The sequence below is a fragment of the Eleutherodactylus coqui genome, chromosome 3 (assembly GCF_035609145.1).
Source record: "Eleutherodactylus coqui strain aEleCoq1 chromosome 3, aEleCoq1.hap1, whole genome shotgun sequence".
In the NCBI taxonomy this organism is placed as follows: Eukaryota; Metazoa; Chordata; class Amphibia; order Anura; family Eleutherodactylidae; genus Eleutherodactylus; species Eleutherodactylus coqui.
In genome coordinates, this window is record NC_089839.1 from 186454919 (window position 1) to 186472910 (window position 17992).

The window sequence follows — 17992 nt, forward strand, 5'->3', positions numbered from 1 at the left end:
TGACCCCTCTTCTATTTGTCCTAATAATACGTTTTCAGCTTCTTCTTTTATTTTTGTTGGCTTAGAGAAAAACCCTACCATGATTTTGTTATTTTTTTTCTCCCTGTACTCCTACCCACAGAGATTCTACATGTTCAACTCGTACACCTATATCTTCTCATAGCTTTGGCATTAAAAACGATTTAACATGCAGACATACCCCTCCCCCTTCCTGGTTCCCATGGTCTCTTCTAAAGAGATTTTAGCCCTGTAAATTCACCGCCCAGTCGCACTTATCATCAAGCCATGTTTCTGTTATTCCCACTATATCGTAATTTTCATCAGACATTCTCGCTCCAAGCTCACCTACTTTACTGATCAGACTTGCATTTGTTGCCATACAATTTATACGGTTGTTGTTGTTCTTTATATTCATTGTGCTGCTTATGGTCCTATTAGCTATTCTGTCTCTTCTAACTGTACTAACTCCACTCCCTGCTCGACCTCCATTGCCATTACTTGGTCCCAGGTTGCTATCTACACTGTCCACCCCCTGTTTCTCTTTTTGCCCTCCAGCTTTCTAGCCATCTTCTCCCCTAGCAAACTTGCACCCTCCCCATTGAGATGCAGCCAGTCCCTACGGTAGAGCCTGTAGCAGACAGCAAAGTCAGCCCAGTTCTCCAGGAACTCGAAGCTCTCATTCCTACACCAACTCCGTAGCCACTTGTTTACCTCCCTAAGATAATGGGGGCTCTGTTGCTAATAACAGGCTTTGTTTCAGAAAATGGAGACATTGTGGCTGGTAATAGGGGCTATGTGACTAAAAATTGGCTTTGTGGCAAACAATGGAAACACTGTGGCTTATAATGGTGGCTCTGTGGCAGTCAGTGGGGCACAGACGTAGGAAATGGGGGCTCTAGCAGTTGCTTATCTCTTGCAAGAACAAAGGAATGAATTCCGACATGGCCAAGCTTCTTTCCCTCAATTCTTACAATTTGGTGATGTACACATGAGATCTGCCTATGCCTACAAATACTACAGAGGTGGGTTTTGGGCGACTGAACTCATATGTAGACTATTCTACCAAAAGAAATTGGATACCTTAGCAAGAATCAGAAGTAGTAACTATTTACATATGTTAATACTTTTACTTCCCCTAATGACATAGGATACTCTCCGTGGCATACTAACATCTGATACACTTCAGCTGGTATTTTCCTCTACTTATCCTGCAAATGTCTGGCGAGTTCTCTCAAAAAGATGCATTGGCCTGTCTAAAATGGTGCAAGGAATGTCATCAGTGGACAGTTGAGCAACGGAAGAACATTCTATGGAGTGATGAAGCACACTACTCCATCTTCACATCAGATGGACGTACCTCGTTTCGGAGGACGCTGGGGAATGTCTTCTGTCTGAGTGTGTTGTGCCAACAGTTTAGTAAGGTGGAGGTTCTGTTATGGTCTGGGGATGTTTTATGTGGCATGGTCTCGGTCCATTGGATGTAGTGACAAGAACCATGAACACGGAGGTGTACTTTGACATGCTAGACAATAATGTGCTGCCGACAATGCGGCAATACTTTGAGAATGGTCAGCCATACTTCTAACAAGACAATGCGGCTTGTCACAAATCCACGCTGTTTTACGTTGGTTTGAGGATATATTCCATGATTGGACTGGCCTGCATGGAGTCTGGACCTCAGCCCTACTAAACATCTTTGGGATGAACTGGAACCTAACCACTTCCATTGAAGGAGAACTCACCATGGGAGATGGTGTATTCCCCTTCAATGGAAGTGTTCAAACAAAGTCGGGACAAATATCTGTCTGGGATGATCTAGTAAATTCTGCACTGAGCAGGGGGTTGGACCCGATGACCCTGGAGGTCCCTTCCAACTCTACCATTTTATGAAATATAAACAGCATTTATTTTCTTTAAGAGAACTCATCAGACGTTTACAAGATGAATGGAGGGAAATACCAGCCGAGGTGTATCAGAGGTGTATTGTTTGTGGAAAGTATGCAACAGAGAGTATCTCATGTCATTATGGCCAAATGAGCCCCAGTAAGTATTAACATATGTAAATAAATGCTTTTGGTTCTCGCTTAGGTGTTCAATTACTTTTGGTAGGATAATATATGGCCAGCTAACTGAAAATCAATATGGCTGTTATTACAAGTTCTCTTTTTTCTCAAATTCCTAAATAGCAAAATTGCGTAGTGATTCTATAATGTATCATTTTATGAGATCAATTTGCCAGTCTGTGGTCTAAGAGAGCTGGTTAGTAGACAACTCGGCAGCCATGTTGCTTGTCACCCAACTTTCCTAAGAACAGATGAAAGACTTATTCTACTAGGCAGAAGAAGGTGCCTATAGAACAGAAATCGATGGAAGCAATAAGAAAATACTTACTATGGACATAAGTGTTAGAACATAATGCTGGAGATTAGCACCATGATATTCAACCATCTTGTTGTCAGCAACCACCATCACTTCGACATACCGAGGGTAGGACAAAAAGCGCTTTGTTCTTTTGTGAGTGTGCGTCCCATTGATCTTATCAGTGTTATTGTATGAGGGATCCTGGTTTGGTAGCTGCCTCCTTCTTAGGTTGTCTACATCTGAGAACATGCTGTTCTGTTCTCGGGAACTTCCCCTCTTTCTCTGTCTGATTGGATTCGATTTTTGACCTGTGGTAAAAAGTTAAAAGAGAGACGATGTATAATGAGGAAATAGCGGAAAGCCATAATACTACCTGAATATATGAGCAGTGGCATCAAACACAACTTGTTTTCTATAACACAGCCCTTAGTAACTGTCACCTCTTTATACATTGCAGATTACCCAACCTGGCAATACATTCCAAGCCTTAGGGGCATGCAAAAAAGTTTCCTGGCTGCAAAACCAATAAGTAATATAAGGTGTACTCACAGGAGTACAATGAAATAGCTGCTGCCTCAGGCAGTAACTGTAATGGTGGCAATCTTATTACTCACATACCCTGCTGTATGAATCTGATTGGCAGAATAAAAGACAAATATTAGCACTGTAATCATCATTATTATTTATGGGGCCACATGGAGACAATTTTGTTGTAGCTACAGAGGTGTTAGAAAGACAGATTAAAAGTAGTTGCATTGTCATATGCAACTCCATCAGATTCTGGGTTGGATCAGAGCACCGGGGCCTTCACCCAGAGGCATAATTTGAAGCCTCAATGCAAACTTTGTAACACGGCCCTCAATTATAATGCTTTATTTATAGTACTGGGCTCCCTATATGGAGATGAGAGGCCCTATTGGCCCACTAAGGCTCCTGGGCCCGGGTGCAACCGCATCCCCTATAGTTACGCCCCTGACTCCATCAATGGAGCTGCAACATGGCCAGTGAAGCTTATGGCTCATCAATTTTACATAGGAACATGCACTTGCTGTGTATTATTGAAGTGAAGGGTCAGCATACAACTTTTTTCCCCTCTGGTGCACCTGCAACCAACACCAATAAGGTCAATCGACTATGCACATGTTGATTATGGTAGTTGACTGTCACTCTTGCAACTTGTTCCAGCTTCTAACTAGGACTGCAACAAATGTTAGACAAGATAGGCAGTTGTCTACGATACAACTACCTAATGGAAAATATGTAACTCCCAACTCCACTCCAATTACACTGTATCAGAGTGGATAGTATAAACACACTCTCTGTCTTGGGTACTGTATACAGGGGTACTTTCTGGTTGGGACACTTTATATGGACACCCTCCGGCTAGGGGCACTATAAACAGGAACACTCTCTGGCAGATAACGTATATCTCTTGCTATACAGGGCCATTCTCTGCCGGGACACTATGTCATAGCATTGTCTGGCTACGGTACGGATACATGCATCCCTGAACTAAATATAATATTTATGGGGGTTACAATTTATCTGTCTGTTGGGCTTGGGATAGGGCATACAATGTTTGTGTAATGCACGATTTGATACATTTGTATGAGCTGCAGTTTTCGTAGCCTTATGGAGAACCCTGGAGTCAAAACATTGGCATTTACTTGGCCAATACTATTGATGTGAGACCACCCTAGGCAGTTAGGATGGCTTAAAAAGAACATAGAATCCTGAAATAAAATCTCACTATTATACAAAAAAATACATAAAAATAGAAATATAAAAAAAGTCTGCATGTAAATGTCAACAGTAATTCCATACGGGCAAGGAAGGAAAAAATGATTCTGTTTTTCTATGACATCATTGCCTAGAAAACAAAAACATGTACTGTAGGCTGCATTCAGCCATCAATAGCGGAGGAAACAACAAAAATAGCAACGCTTTCTAGTACAGTAAAAATAGAATCCAGTAAAAACAGGATTTCTGAATTGTACCTTTGGGAAAAAAGCTTTAAAATTGATGCCCTGATTCTGATAAGGACGTGTGATTCTGTGTGTTTGTATAGTGTATGTATGTGTATATATATATATATATATATATATATATTGTGTGTGAAGGTATGTCTTTAAAAGTACACCCGGCTTTGTGCAGAAACACTTACCGTACGTAAGTGCAGCGCATTTGCACGGTGAGCAACAAGCTTCCGGGTGCATTTTTGCTCATATTACTGTACTTTTAGCACTTGCAGGGCCATTTCACATAGGTGCGGGACACAGCCGCTCACCGATTTAAAAGGCTATTTAACCTAATTAGTTCCAGAGGTGTTTTTTTCCCACAAAATTGTGCAGCATATTGTGCACCATATTCGCATGGGTATTGAGTGCGAATTTGTGCACCTTCCATAGACTTTTATGGGGCCTTTGGTGCACAAATGCGCACTAAAATAGAGCATGCTGCTTTTGTTTTTTATGCAGCCCTAGGGCTTATTCAGACGACCGTATATCGGCCGGGAATTCACGCCGGCCAATATACGGCGTCCCTCTCTGCAGGGGGAGGAGGCTGGAAGAGACGAGAGCAGTGCCCTGAGCTCCCGCCCCCTCTCCGCCTGTCTGCACTATTTGCAATGGGAGGGGGCGAGGCGGGGGCGGAGGTAAGTCCCGGAACATAGCTCCGCCCCGCCTCCTCTCATTGCAAATAGTGCCCGGGGGCGGAGAGGAGACAGAGAGGGGGCGGGAGCTCAGTGCACTGCTCCCGACTCTTCCAGCCTCCTCCGCCTGCAGAGAGGGATGCCGTATATCGGCCAACGTAAATACCCGGCCGATATAAGTTCGTCTGAATAAGCCCTTATGATAAAGATATAAAATACACAATCTGAAAAATTCTTAGAAAAGGGGTCACAGTTATTAAAGAGGTTGTACCAGTAACGTTCTCAAGATTAGCAAGGGGTCTCAGACTCCCACTGATCAGTAAGTTATCTCCTATATTGTGAGTAGGGAATTACTTGTGATCCTAGTGCAATCCCTTTAACCCTTTCCAATCCAATTTTGGATTCAGGGTTTCCTAAAAGGCTTTCTCTTTTTGCTGTTATACAACGGTGCTATCTGCTGGCTAAAGCCAGTGTGTGTGCACCAGAGAGGCTCCAACAGCGGAGTGGCTGGCAATAGATGGTAAGAATACCCTGTCGGACGACTTCTGACATTGGAGCTGTACAAGCTTCAATCAGAATGTAGGTAGATGTCAGACAGTGGATTGGAAAGGGTTAATAGAGGTCACAAGAAAAGAATCATAGGAGGTCAAAATCTGCTTTAAAGAGAGTATCCCAATAATATATGCCATAAGTTATTATTTCTTAAAGGAGATGTCTCGAGGAAGCAGTGATTTTTTTTTTTTGCCCAATCCCCCTAATTAAACATACATTACTAATTACCCCTGTAAATGACTTTCCTAGCTGGTTTGTACTTACCGTTCCAGCGTTTTAGCAACTTATAAAAGTTTCCCCAAGATGGCCGCCGGCTCTTTCCCCGTCGCTCGCTGCAGCCCGACGTGCGCGCTCCCGAGACGCTGCCAGCTGTGTCTCCATGGCAACCGGACGCCCTGCAGCCGCCGACCAGACGCCGCGCAGCCGCCGACCAGACGCCCAGCAGCCGCCGACCAGTCACCCACCGCCAGGCAGCAGGTAACCGGCGCTAGCCCCCGGCTCCCCAGCGCTACGCTCCCGGCTCCCCAGCGCTAGACCCTCAGCCCAGGTGAAGGCCCCGGAGCCCAGCGCTGGGCTCCGGGGCCTTCACCTGTCAGTGAACATCACCCCCGACCCATCACTTACCCCCCTGGCCCAGCGCTAGTTCCCCCCGGCCTAGCGACAGCCCCCCCATCGCAGCGACAGCCCCCCCCGGCCTAGCGACAGCCCCCCCATCGCAGCGACAGCCCCCCCCGGCCTAGCGACAGCCCCCCCATCGCAGCTACAGCCCCCCCCGGCCTAGCGACAGCCCCCCATCGCAGCGATAGCCCCCCCCGGCCTAGCGACAGCCCCCCCATCGCAGCGGCAGCCCCCCCCGGCCCATCACTTACCTGGACGGCAGGACAGCTGGACGGCAGGACAGCTGGGCGGCTTCTCCGGACGGCAGCTCCAGTTTCTGCACCTTCCTCTAACAGAGGAAGGTACAGAATGGCCGCTCCAGCGCGCTCCCGAGCAGTGACAGCTCGTCTGCGCATGCGCAGAAGAGCTGTAGCGGGGAGCACACTGAAGCGGCTCGTGCTGAAAGGAGAAGACCGGACTGCGCAAGCGCGTCTAAAAAAGCAAGCTGCCAGCGAATTTAGACGGAACCATGGAGACGAGGATGCCAGCAACGGAGCAGGTAAGTGAATAACTTCTGTATGGCTCATATTTAATGCACGATGTATATTACAAAGTGCATTAATATGGCCATACAGAAGTGTATAACCCCACTTGGTTTCGCGAGACCACCCCTTTAAAGGAGTTGTAGAGTATAGTTAATGCTTTCTCTAAATGAGGCCACCCTGACAAGCAGAGGATTTACAGCTGAAACTCCTGGTGATCCGCTGCTACAGCTGGGAGAAGCTGTAGGCTTTTCTACTGCTCTGGCCACTGCAGGGCAAATGTGGTGAAGGGACTGCCTGTTAAACATGGTCTTGCTGAGTCCTCAAATACAGAAGTTGCCCACTCTGGCTAAGAGCCCTAAAGAGAATTAATTTGCTTCTCTTTCGTCGTTCAATTTTTGCATGCAGAAAACTGAAGACGGATCGGACTGTGTAAACTAATGGTCGTTCATTTATGAAGATGACCTTTTTACTCTAAACAGAGGACAATTTCTGGCACATTCCGCCTTCATTCGCTAGTGATGATCATTCCTATGGTAAAGCAGAGGAACAATTATTGCTGGGCCGACTTGTCGGGGATCTGGGTCTTACAGGTCGTCCGGTATAAAAGCACCATAATAGTTTCCCGGCTCAGGAGTACGGACATGAGTTGTCTAAATAAGACAACCCCTTTAAGGAATTCCACAGTACAGTAGATTCACCACATGTAAACATTCCTTCTAAAACAAAACAATCACATTATTGTGAAACGTTTAGATATTAATGTGCGCCATTAATGAACCTGGATTTACAACAGAAAGTCTGTGAATGCAGCCTTTATCCCTGAACAGATATACATTATTATAGTGATCCTGGTGCTTGGGGGTACATACATATAATCATCCATGATTTCCCACAGAAGCCGTATTCAGGAAGTCTTACACCCAGTTTATCAATAACGTATGTTGCTCCCATGAGAAGACGTCTTACCAAGCCGAATGCTACAAAGGGTATAAGAAGAAATCTTGCAAAATTCGTTTGATCTCTGACTCTATCACCATCTTTTGGCTATTTGTTTTTATCTCATTTTATTCTATTTTATCATTCATTGTTGAACGTGCGGATTCTGTTGCAGATTGCACAGCACTCATTGAAATGTTCTTTCTTTCGCAGTTTTGCACAGTTTTTCACGCATCCCCGTGCGTATTTGCGTACCTCTCACAGACTTCTATGGGGATTTTAGCTGTGCAAAACTCAGGAAAATAGACAGGTCATACTTTTTTTCGCGCACATGGAATGTGTGCGCTAAACATGCTAATCAGAGCGAACCCATTAAACCATTAAAATTAATAGATTCTACTCTGTGTTTAGTGCAAATATATTATATGCGCGCAAAAACATGTGCAAATATGGTTGTGTGAAGAAGCACTTAAAGTCAATGGGGTCATATAAATACTCAGTGAATACACATGATATATGAGTATTTACGCATGAAGGCAGGAGAAACCAATGGGACCTTCTTGTTTTTTGCGCAGATGAAAAACTGTAAATAATGGCACAAAAAAATGCAAGAGGGTCCAAATATACAGTGAATACGTAATATGTATTTCATGGAACAAAACTTCATATGCTTGTGTGAATAAGCCCTAAATGTAATTAATCTTTAACATAGCTATGAAGCTCCATGCACTATGATGTTGTTTCTCCCCTTCCACCTCTTTAGCACTGAGGGTGGTTAGGGTGCCTGTGTTGGACTTCCAGAGTTCAGCCCACACCTGTGAGTTGCTGAACAGAGTGGTGTGGAGGTGTGCGCCTTAGCACAGGATGAAAGATGGCACTTGCCCTTGCAGCATCCTGACCCCGGACACAGGGCATACGCTGAAGAGCTGGGAGGGCAAGATGCTGGCTTGTCACTGCAGCACTTACCACGCTCCCACCAGGAGGAATGCACACAACCAAGGCCAGGGCAGCGCTGGCCTCTTCCGGACACCCTCGGCATGGGGATACCCAATAAACATTAGGACAGGTAAAGGGGTTGTCACGGGTGACGCCACCATTCCGGCACCCACCGGCATGAACATCGACGGGTAAATAACTGAGCCATACATAGTAGAATAGCACCTCAAGTTCCCAAGAATGCTCAAGGCCTGGAAATAACTTTACTTGAAACTTCAGCAATACAAGGCACAAATGACAAGTTTGGAAAGTGCCTGACTTAGATAAGACAAAGTACCTCCACATGGTGATCCAGACTTCAGGGCACCTGTGTGTAATGTATTGAAAATGCATACCTCCACTCAGCAGACCCAGACTTCAGGATGCTTGAGTGTAAACAATGAGATAGAGTATCTCCACCCGGCAGTCCCAAACTTCAGTAAGCTTGGGTGTGAAAGAAAATTATGATAGATAAGTACCTCTACACTAGGCCTTGGGATCAAACGCTCACTTGTTGCTCACTCACTCTCTTTTGGGGAGTCACTCCTTCAACTTCATAGAAACAGACACTCCGGGAAACCTCTCCTCCTCTTCCATCTTCAGCACATGAGGGCTGAAGGTGCCCTCCTGTGCCTCTGTACTTTGCTCTTAACTCTAGAAGATGGACTCCTTTCCCCCTCTCAAGCACTCACATTTATAGCCTCTCTCATACCACATGACAGGATAGTAATTGTTATTTTTGCAGACAGTCAGCTCATATTTTGAAGACATTAACCCATCACACACTGCAGCTGTGCAATACACTTAACAGAATGACAACACAGTTTTGCACATAGCATGTACATAAGACATACATGTGTGACATTTATGGAGGGGGCCAGGAAAGCATGTACTGGGCCACCAAACCCCAAATGCCAAGCACTGTCTGCATGTTCCAGGGAAAGTAGAGACCCGGTTCATCTGTGTTTAGACCTCGTTGCACGTCGTGCGTTTGACACATGTAATCTATAGGATAGGTAATGTGTCTGATCAATGGGAGTCGAAAGGCACATGCTCAAATATTGCCAACTATGCCCTCCTGGAAAAAAATCCTAAAAATTAATTCTCCCAGATTACTGAAAATGGAAATCTGATAGGTGAAATACCATCTCTGAAGGAGACAAACATCTCCCTCCAGAAATATTCCATCATCAAAGAGTATATTCAGCTTGCTGTCCCCCCTGCACTCCAAGGAAACCCATGAAAGGTATGCAACACTTAAAGCAGAATACTTGTCCTACACTTTGTTGGGGTATCCAGATTTATGATATAGGAGTGACTAGATCCCTACTCTTCAATATGTCTTCAAGGGAACCTGGGCGGCAGTGCTTTCATCGGTGCTGGAGAATTGGACAAGCACTTCCCAGATAGATGGTTGAGGCTGTATGTTGCCACCTGGAATATGGAAGGCAAGGTGAGAAGAACTACCCCATACTTATTATTGTACCCCATAAATGTAGCCGAGCTTCAGTTTGGTAAATTAGACCAGTAACCATTTCTCTAGAGTTTGCAACTGAATATCATATAGTCCGGTCTTATCTTCCCTAGGTCAATAACTTAGGCTCAAAATCTTAGGCCCTACAAAACTATCAGCCCATGTCACAGCCCTGATCGAAGGTCTGCGGTCTGCAGACCATAGTCTACCTGATTATCGCACCACAGACAAGCAACTTTTCACTTTCTATTCATAAGTATAAAACTCCAGACAGAGGAAATAAAATAATGTGTATGTTATACAGAAGATGACAGTTTGGTTGCTGCTCTGTGTATACATTATTAATATTTGTCTATTCTGAGCAGAAGTTCCATCCAAAGGTGGGAGATCTGCTGCTGCCATCAGATGACGACTTTGTCAAAGATGTTTACTTCATCGGCTTTCAGAGAGGATATCCAAATAGGTAAGTCTTCTCAGACCTTAAAGGTGTTGTCCCGCGCCGAAACGGGTTTTTTTTTTTTCAACCCCCCCCCCCGTTCGGCGCGAGACAACCCCGATGCAGGGACTGAAAAAAAGAACAGCACAGCGCTTACCTGAATCCCGACGCTCCGGTGACTTCTATACTTACCTGTGAAGATGGCCGCCGGGATCCTCTACCTCCGTGGACCGCAGCTCTTCTGTGCGGTCCATTGCCGATTCCAGCCTCCTGATTGGCTGGAATCGGCACGTGACGGGGCGGAGCTACACGGAGCCCCATAGAGAACAGGAGAAGACCTGGACTGCGCAAGCGCGTCTAATTTGGCCATTAGGCTTTTTTTTTGACGGCGAAAATTAGACGGCAACCATGGAGACAAGGACGCCAGCAGCGGAGCAGGTAAGTGAAAAACTTTTTATAACTTCTGTATGGCTCATAATTAATGCACAATGTACATTACAAAGTGCATTATTATGGCCATACAGAAGTGTATAGACCCACTTGCTGCCGCGGGACAACCCCTTTAAAGCCTATCTCTGCTGCTAGACTGCAGGACGACCAACTGTAGGGTCACTCCTGCTTTTCCTAATCTAACCTCAGATGTTATAGCGTAGATTCTTTCACAGTTGAGTTGAGACTCTTCATGTGATGTTATCTTTATTAATATTTATATATGAATTTGTGTCTTCTTGGGCGGCAGTGCTTTGATCAGCGCTGAAGAATTGGACAAGCACTTCCCAGATAGACAGTCGAAGCTCTATGTTGCCACCTGGATTGTGGAACACTAGGTAAGACAAACAATGCAATACTTACTATTGTACCCCATTAAATGTACCGGTGGTTGAGTTTGGCAAGTTAGACCAGTAACTACGTCTCTAGAGTTTGCAACTGAATGTCATATAGTCTGGTCTTATCACATGCCAAAATTGTAAGCTCAAAACAGTTCCTACAAACTATCAGCCTATGGCCGCCTGCAGACGGCCGGGTCGGGTCCCGCTTGGAGAATTCTCACAGCGGGATGCGGACCAGTGCCCCTGCAGAGACCTGCGGCTCACCCGCTCCCGGCAACTCCTCTTCTCTTTGATGTGTCGGCTGCCGCCCAGCCAGCGCATGCGCGGAGCGGAGCCGGCGGGTCTCTACTGACATTTCTGTGCGGGTCTCACGGAGGCCCGCACAGAAATAAAACATGCCGCAATTTGTTTTTCCGCGTGTGTTTTTACATCAGACAAATCGAGGCTGTGTGCATAGGATTGCGTGCATGTATGCAATCCTATGGCCCCCTGCACACAGGTGGAAATTCTGCGACGGGATTTCCCGCAGAATTTCCGCCCGTGGAAGCTGCCATAGGATTGGGTTAGAAAACGCAATCATAGGCAGATGGCCGCGAATTGTCCGTGTAAAATTACGCGTGGCTAACAAATCGCGGCATGTCTCTCCCCGGCCACTGGCTCCGCTCTGTGCATGTGCTGGCTGGCCAGCAGCCGGCACATCAAAGAGCCGGAGCCGCGGGAAAGGTGAGTTCCACGCTGGTCCCTGCAGGGGGTCGGGTCCCGCTGCAAGAATTCTCGCAGCGGGATCCAACCCAGCCATCTGCAGGCAGCCTATGGCAGCGGGCACGGGCGGAAATTCTGCGGGAAATCCCGCCGTGGAATTTCCGCTCATGTGCAGGGGGCCTATGTCTCGGCCTTGATCCAAGGTCTGCAGCCGTGGCCATAGTCTACTGGAGTCTTGCATGTACTGTAGACAAACAATTTTCCACTTTCTATAAATTAAGACTGAACTCCAAACTGAGCAGATACAATTATCTATGTTATACAGAAGATGACAGTTTGGTTGGCTCTCTGTGTATACATTATTAATATCTGTCTATTCTGAACAGAAGTTCTCGCAAAATGTAAAAGATCTGCTGCTGCCATCAGATCACGACTCAAAGATGTTTATGCCATCGGCATTCAGGAAGGGTATCCAAACAGGTAAGTCTACTCAGACTTTAAACCCTATATCTGCTGTAAGACTGCAGGACGACCAACTATCTTTTTCTCAATCCTTACTGTAGGGTCACTCCTGCATTTCCCAATCTAACCTCAGAAGTTATAGTGTAGAGCGTTTGACAGTTGAGTTGAGGCTCTAAATCTGATGTTATCGTTATTAATATCTACATATGAATTTGTGTCTTCTTGCAGGCATGAATGGGAGATAACACTACAGCAGACTCACGGCATCCTATGTCTCACCCTCTATGTATGACGGGAACTGATCTGGTTTTGTTTAGGTAAGATCCTGTTTCTTTCATTTACGTACTTGTGGGTCAAATTATTGTGTTAGTTTTAGTTGTGTCATAAATAGGAACATCTCATATCCCCCTTGTAGAGTTTTATCTTTTTGTAATCAAGTACAACCTTTTTAACAGGAAATCACTGTAATTTCATTGAACTATGCAATACATCTAACCATTCATCCTTCTTTCTATGTTTAATTGCTTTTTTTTGAACATTTTTCAGATGTTTACAAAATATGAAAATAGACATTAGCTTATCATTGATGTGGCATCAGAAAACTTTTTACAAAACAAAACATAAATTGCATAACTATCATATTAGGTGATATGAAGAGATTTGTACTATGAATGTTTTATTGAAAAACTCTCTGACTTTCCAAGAGGTCACATTTACTAATATGTATATTTTGTTTGCATTTTATTTTTGGCGCAACTAGTAAGAGGATATAGGACTGCAAGATCATTACCAATAGTCACCTCCCTTAATTAATAACTGCTAGAATTGACTCCCATGCCTGTATGACATATCTGCCTGCAGTGGACAGTTTGCCGTCAAAATCTTTTCAGTGGACATTAGGTAGCAGCATCATCTAGGAGGAGAGAGCGACGTAGTGTATTGCTATGTAATGCATGTTATCTGCTTCATATTATCTGGTCACTAGGTGACTGTGTTATATGTACAGTCTTACACTCAGATGAGCTATTAGATGATGTTGTAGGTTGCCCATGTTCTTAAAATATCTCCATTATTGTAGTTTGATCCTCTATTGTGTCTTGTGTCCAGGAAACAGGAGTGTCCCATTAATCAGACTTTCCAAGAAGATGTTTTTTGCCACAACCAAATATGAGAGCAACTTCCATCAGGATAGGAGCCTGGAGGTTGATGATCGCTGATCTCATTCCAAGCAGGTCTACATTGTGACAAGTAATTATTACGGTAAAACCTCTGTGATGATCATCATCTCCTTCCAATAAAATAAGAAAATAGTCTTTATGTTGAATTACAAAGAACTAAATTAAAGGGGTTGTCCGGCGCACCGAAACAGGTTTTTTTTTTTTTTGCATAGGCCCCCCTTCAGCGCAGGACAAACCCAAGGGATGTGTTGAAATTTAAAAAAAAAATTTTACTTACCCGAATCCCCTCTCTGCAACTTCTTCCTTCTTTTCCTCCAAGATGGCAGCTCGGGATCTTCGCCCACGATGCACCGCGGGTCTTCTACCATGGTGCACCGTGGGCTCTGTGCGGTCCATTGCCGATTCCAGCCTCCTGATTGGCTGGAATCGGCACACGTGATGGGGCGGAGCTACGCGATGACATGTAGAAGGGACGGAGCCAGAACGCCGCTCGTACCCGGACCGACCAGAAGGGAGATTAGACGCTGAAATTAGACGCTCCCTGGTGATGCACCCAAGGGATTTGTAGCAGCAAAGACCAGACCAAATTCCTCAAAAAATGGTTAAAGGGCAAAAACCTATGATCCTTTGGAACCACTAACCAGAGTAGCCAGTGCAAGCCTGACACTGCACAGACATTTGCTGGGCAGGAGAGGACAAAGCTCCATGTCACTGGAGTTGCCATTGTTGTTGACAGAACAGAAAGGTCCTCTAGACATGTCTCCTCGTGCTTATAAAGCAACCTAAATGACCAGTATATAATGAACATGTCAGTGAATATTCAATAGAACGTCAATGGCAATACCAGCTAAGGGAAAAATTTGATATCAAAACCTTCGTATAGTGAAACTTTGAACATCTTATAATACCATCTATCATAGAAGACCTTAACGTGAAAACTCGCGCGGTAAACGAATCGCGGCATGTCCTATTTCTGTGCGAGCTCACAGAGGCCCGCACAGAAACGTCACTTCTGATGTGCCGGCTCTGCTCTGCGCATGTGCCGGCTTGACAGAAGCCGGCACATAGCAGAGTGGAGGAGACTCCGGAGAAGGTGAGCCGCGGGGGTCACTGCAAGGGCACAGCTCACATCCCGCTGCAAGAATTCTCGCTGCTGGATCTGACCTGGCTGTCTGCATGAGCCCTTAGTCACTGCCTGATCCAAGGTCTGCAGCCCTGCCAATAGTCTACCTATTGCACTGACTGCAGACAAGCAGTATGTCACTTTCTATAAATAAGGATTAAACTCTAAAATGAGGAGATACCATAATGTGTTATACAGAGGATGACAGCTTGGCTGGCTCTCTGTGCACATTAATATCTGTCTATTCTCAGCAGACGTTTCTTCAAAAAGTAGAAGATGTGCTGCTGCCATCGGCTGCAAAGATGTTAAGGTAATCAGCATTCAGGAAGGATGTCCAAACTGGTGAGTCTTCTCAGACCTTAAAGCCTATGTCCGCTCTTACACTGCAGGAGGACTAACTCAATTTCTTTCTCTACGACCTCAAATCCTTACTGTAGGGTCATTCCAGCATTGTCCAATCTATCCTCATATGTGTAGAGGGTTTCACGGTTGAGTCTCTTATTCTGATGATATCTTTATTAATACCTATATATGAATTTGTGTTTTCTTGCAGACATGAATAGGAGATAAAACTTCAGGAGACCCCTGGTTCACATTATGTGATGACCATTCATCCAGACACGGCATCATGTATCTCAAATGGGAAATGATGTGGTTCTGTTCAGATATGATCCTCTTTCTTTCACTTATGTAATTGTGGGTCAAATTTTTATGTTAACTTTAGTTGGGTCCTTAGTCTCATATTCCCCTTGTAGAGCTTAAGAGGCTTAAAAGTTTAGTCAGTAAAATTAGTTTCAGGACAACCTGGAGTAATGGAGATCTGAGGATATCTCCACAGCTATACAGTTTGCTTTTGTCTCTATTTTCAAAAACAGCGCCACACCTGTTCATGGGTTGAGTCTGGTATAGCACTTCAGTTCCATTGAAGTAAATGAGCCTACGCTGCAATACCCCGCACAACATATGGACAAGTGTGATACTCTTTTAGAAAGAAAGAAGCCATGTTTTTTTAACCATGTGCAACCTTTTGAACAGCAAATCAGTGCTATGTCACGGATATAGATCTGTCATAGGGAAAGATAGCAGTATGGTGGAGCGCACCCGTAGGAGTTGTCATAGGGACACAGTCATCAGGTAGAGAAGAGAGTTAGTGGAATTGTGAGCTTTTGTCGGAAGAGCCCGGAGTCCCACGGATTCCTGTCAGAAACCCGACAAGAGAGACACCAGACCCTGTGGCAATTTACAGCGCCCTACAGTGGAGTGACGGTGCTGAGCCCTGAGGGCAAGAGTCCAGCGATCACTGAAGAGGGATAAGTACCAACAAAACCGCCTTGTTATACATCATCCCATATTGGGATTTCTCTTAAGACTATTTATGTCAGGAGGCCCAATTACAGGACTATGAAAGGAAGTCCATACATATAGGTAAACAGTTTGTGGAACTGTTAAAAGTGTATAAGTGCTTTGGATTGAATACTGTACACCCATATAATTATGGTTGTCTTCTTTATTACAGAAGAAAAACAAAAAACACCAAGGAGATTAATTACGTTTATTTTTCTAAACCTTGGCATGGTGTGCTTTATTCTTACTTTTCATCACCCACTACATTTTACACTATAAAGAACTGGCGTCACGAACAATTTAATAGGAATATTAAATATATTCTGCAACACCCATTTATAACACCATGTGGAGGCCGTTTGGGCAGGATCTGTAGGTGGATGCCAGGGGGTAGCTGCAAGTAGAGGAAGAAGAAAGCAGACCCCCGTCAGACCACCATAACCAACCGCCTTTCTACATATTTTCTGTTTAATTGCTTTATGCAGAGGTCAAACATGCCCATGTAACAACAAGACAGTTCCACTAAGTTAAAACTAATAGAGCCTTGGGAGTTGCATTCACTGTTTTCAGAATATCTTTCCTTTTCATTACCACTCATCTGAGATGTAAGTGTCTGGTATTCATATATTAATATGTATAGTGCTGCCGTTTGATGATAAACTGAAGTAGATTGGGTCATGAGAAGAGAAGAATATTTTATTGGAAAACTCCCCTAATTTCCAGGAGGTCACATTTACTAATATGTATATTTTTGTTTGCAGTTGGTGCAATTAACAAGAGCATACAGGACTATAAGTTCATCACTGGGGGGTTTATCTGCCTCAAGTAGTAACTGCTAGACCTGACTCCCATGCCTGTGAGTATGACTTATCTACCTGCACCCTACAGTTTTCTTTATTTCTCTTTTTCTTCCCATCACCGTCAGTCTGTGTGACCTGTTTACTTGATTCCACAGCTGACGTCACCAGCTGTTTCGATGGCATGTTTTGGTTTGAGGCTCTTAATTTCCAACTTCAAGAGAAGCAAAAAGCCATGGAGTCTCTTCTGCAGAACATCAGAGGAAGAGATATGTCCAGCCTCATCAAGCCTGATCTCCCTCAATGATGCCAAGAACAATGGTACATTTACTAGTAGACAGATCTCTATCCCTGCTCTTGATATCACACATACATCATCCCATCCAATCATTTGCATGGTGGTTAATGTTTTCCCCGGCATTCTTAGGGTCTTACAATCATCAGTCTCATTATTTTTTCTTCTTTTTGCTGCTTCTTAAAATAATAATTTTCCTTCTTTTAACTCAAGGGTCCATTTTTCAAGGTTTTAAGGAGCATATGATTGACTTCCACCCCACATATAAATTCAACATTGGCATGGACACCTACGACATATCTTAAAAAGATCATAGAATTCCATCTTATACAGTAAAATATCCCATTTCATAGTATGCAAAGCTGGAGAGCCAGTAGGGTCCAAGAGAGGAGCCCGATTGCATTAATTTTAGCTGTATTGATGTCATTGACATTTACTGGTTATGTGTATTATTTTCAGGCTTTCTACAGGACTGGGTATTATAAAAATAAATACCAAAATAAGGGAGATGTGCGAGTCCCCAAATATGACTCTTGCCCTCTGATAAAGGCATCTGACCACAGGTGCATTTTTACCATCTTTGAAGTCAAGCATAGGCCTGGCATAGTTAAGTACTGTTGTGTTGCACATTATTGGTAGGATTCTTTCAGTGACCGCCATCCCTATTACGACATTATAACCAGGGCTCACACTTTACAGAAGCTAGTTATACTCCTGGTTGGTTACCTTTAGCAT

At 44.4% G+C, this 17992-nt stretch overlaps 1 protein-coding gene across 1 annotated transcript in view; it reads right to left on the minus strand.

The window, feature by feature from the left end:
• ADAMTS9 (ADAM metallopeptidase with thrombospondin type 1 motif 9) overlaps positions 1–17992 on the minus strand; it is a 242636-nt gene that overhangs the window by 187590 nt on the left and 37054 nt on the right. Inside the window, exon 4 of the mRNA XM_066596646.1 lies at positions 2392–2669. Coding sequence (XP_066452743.1) covers positions 2392–2669 — 278 coding nt within the window. The remainder of the gene's footprint in view (positions 1–2391; positions 2670–17992) is intronic.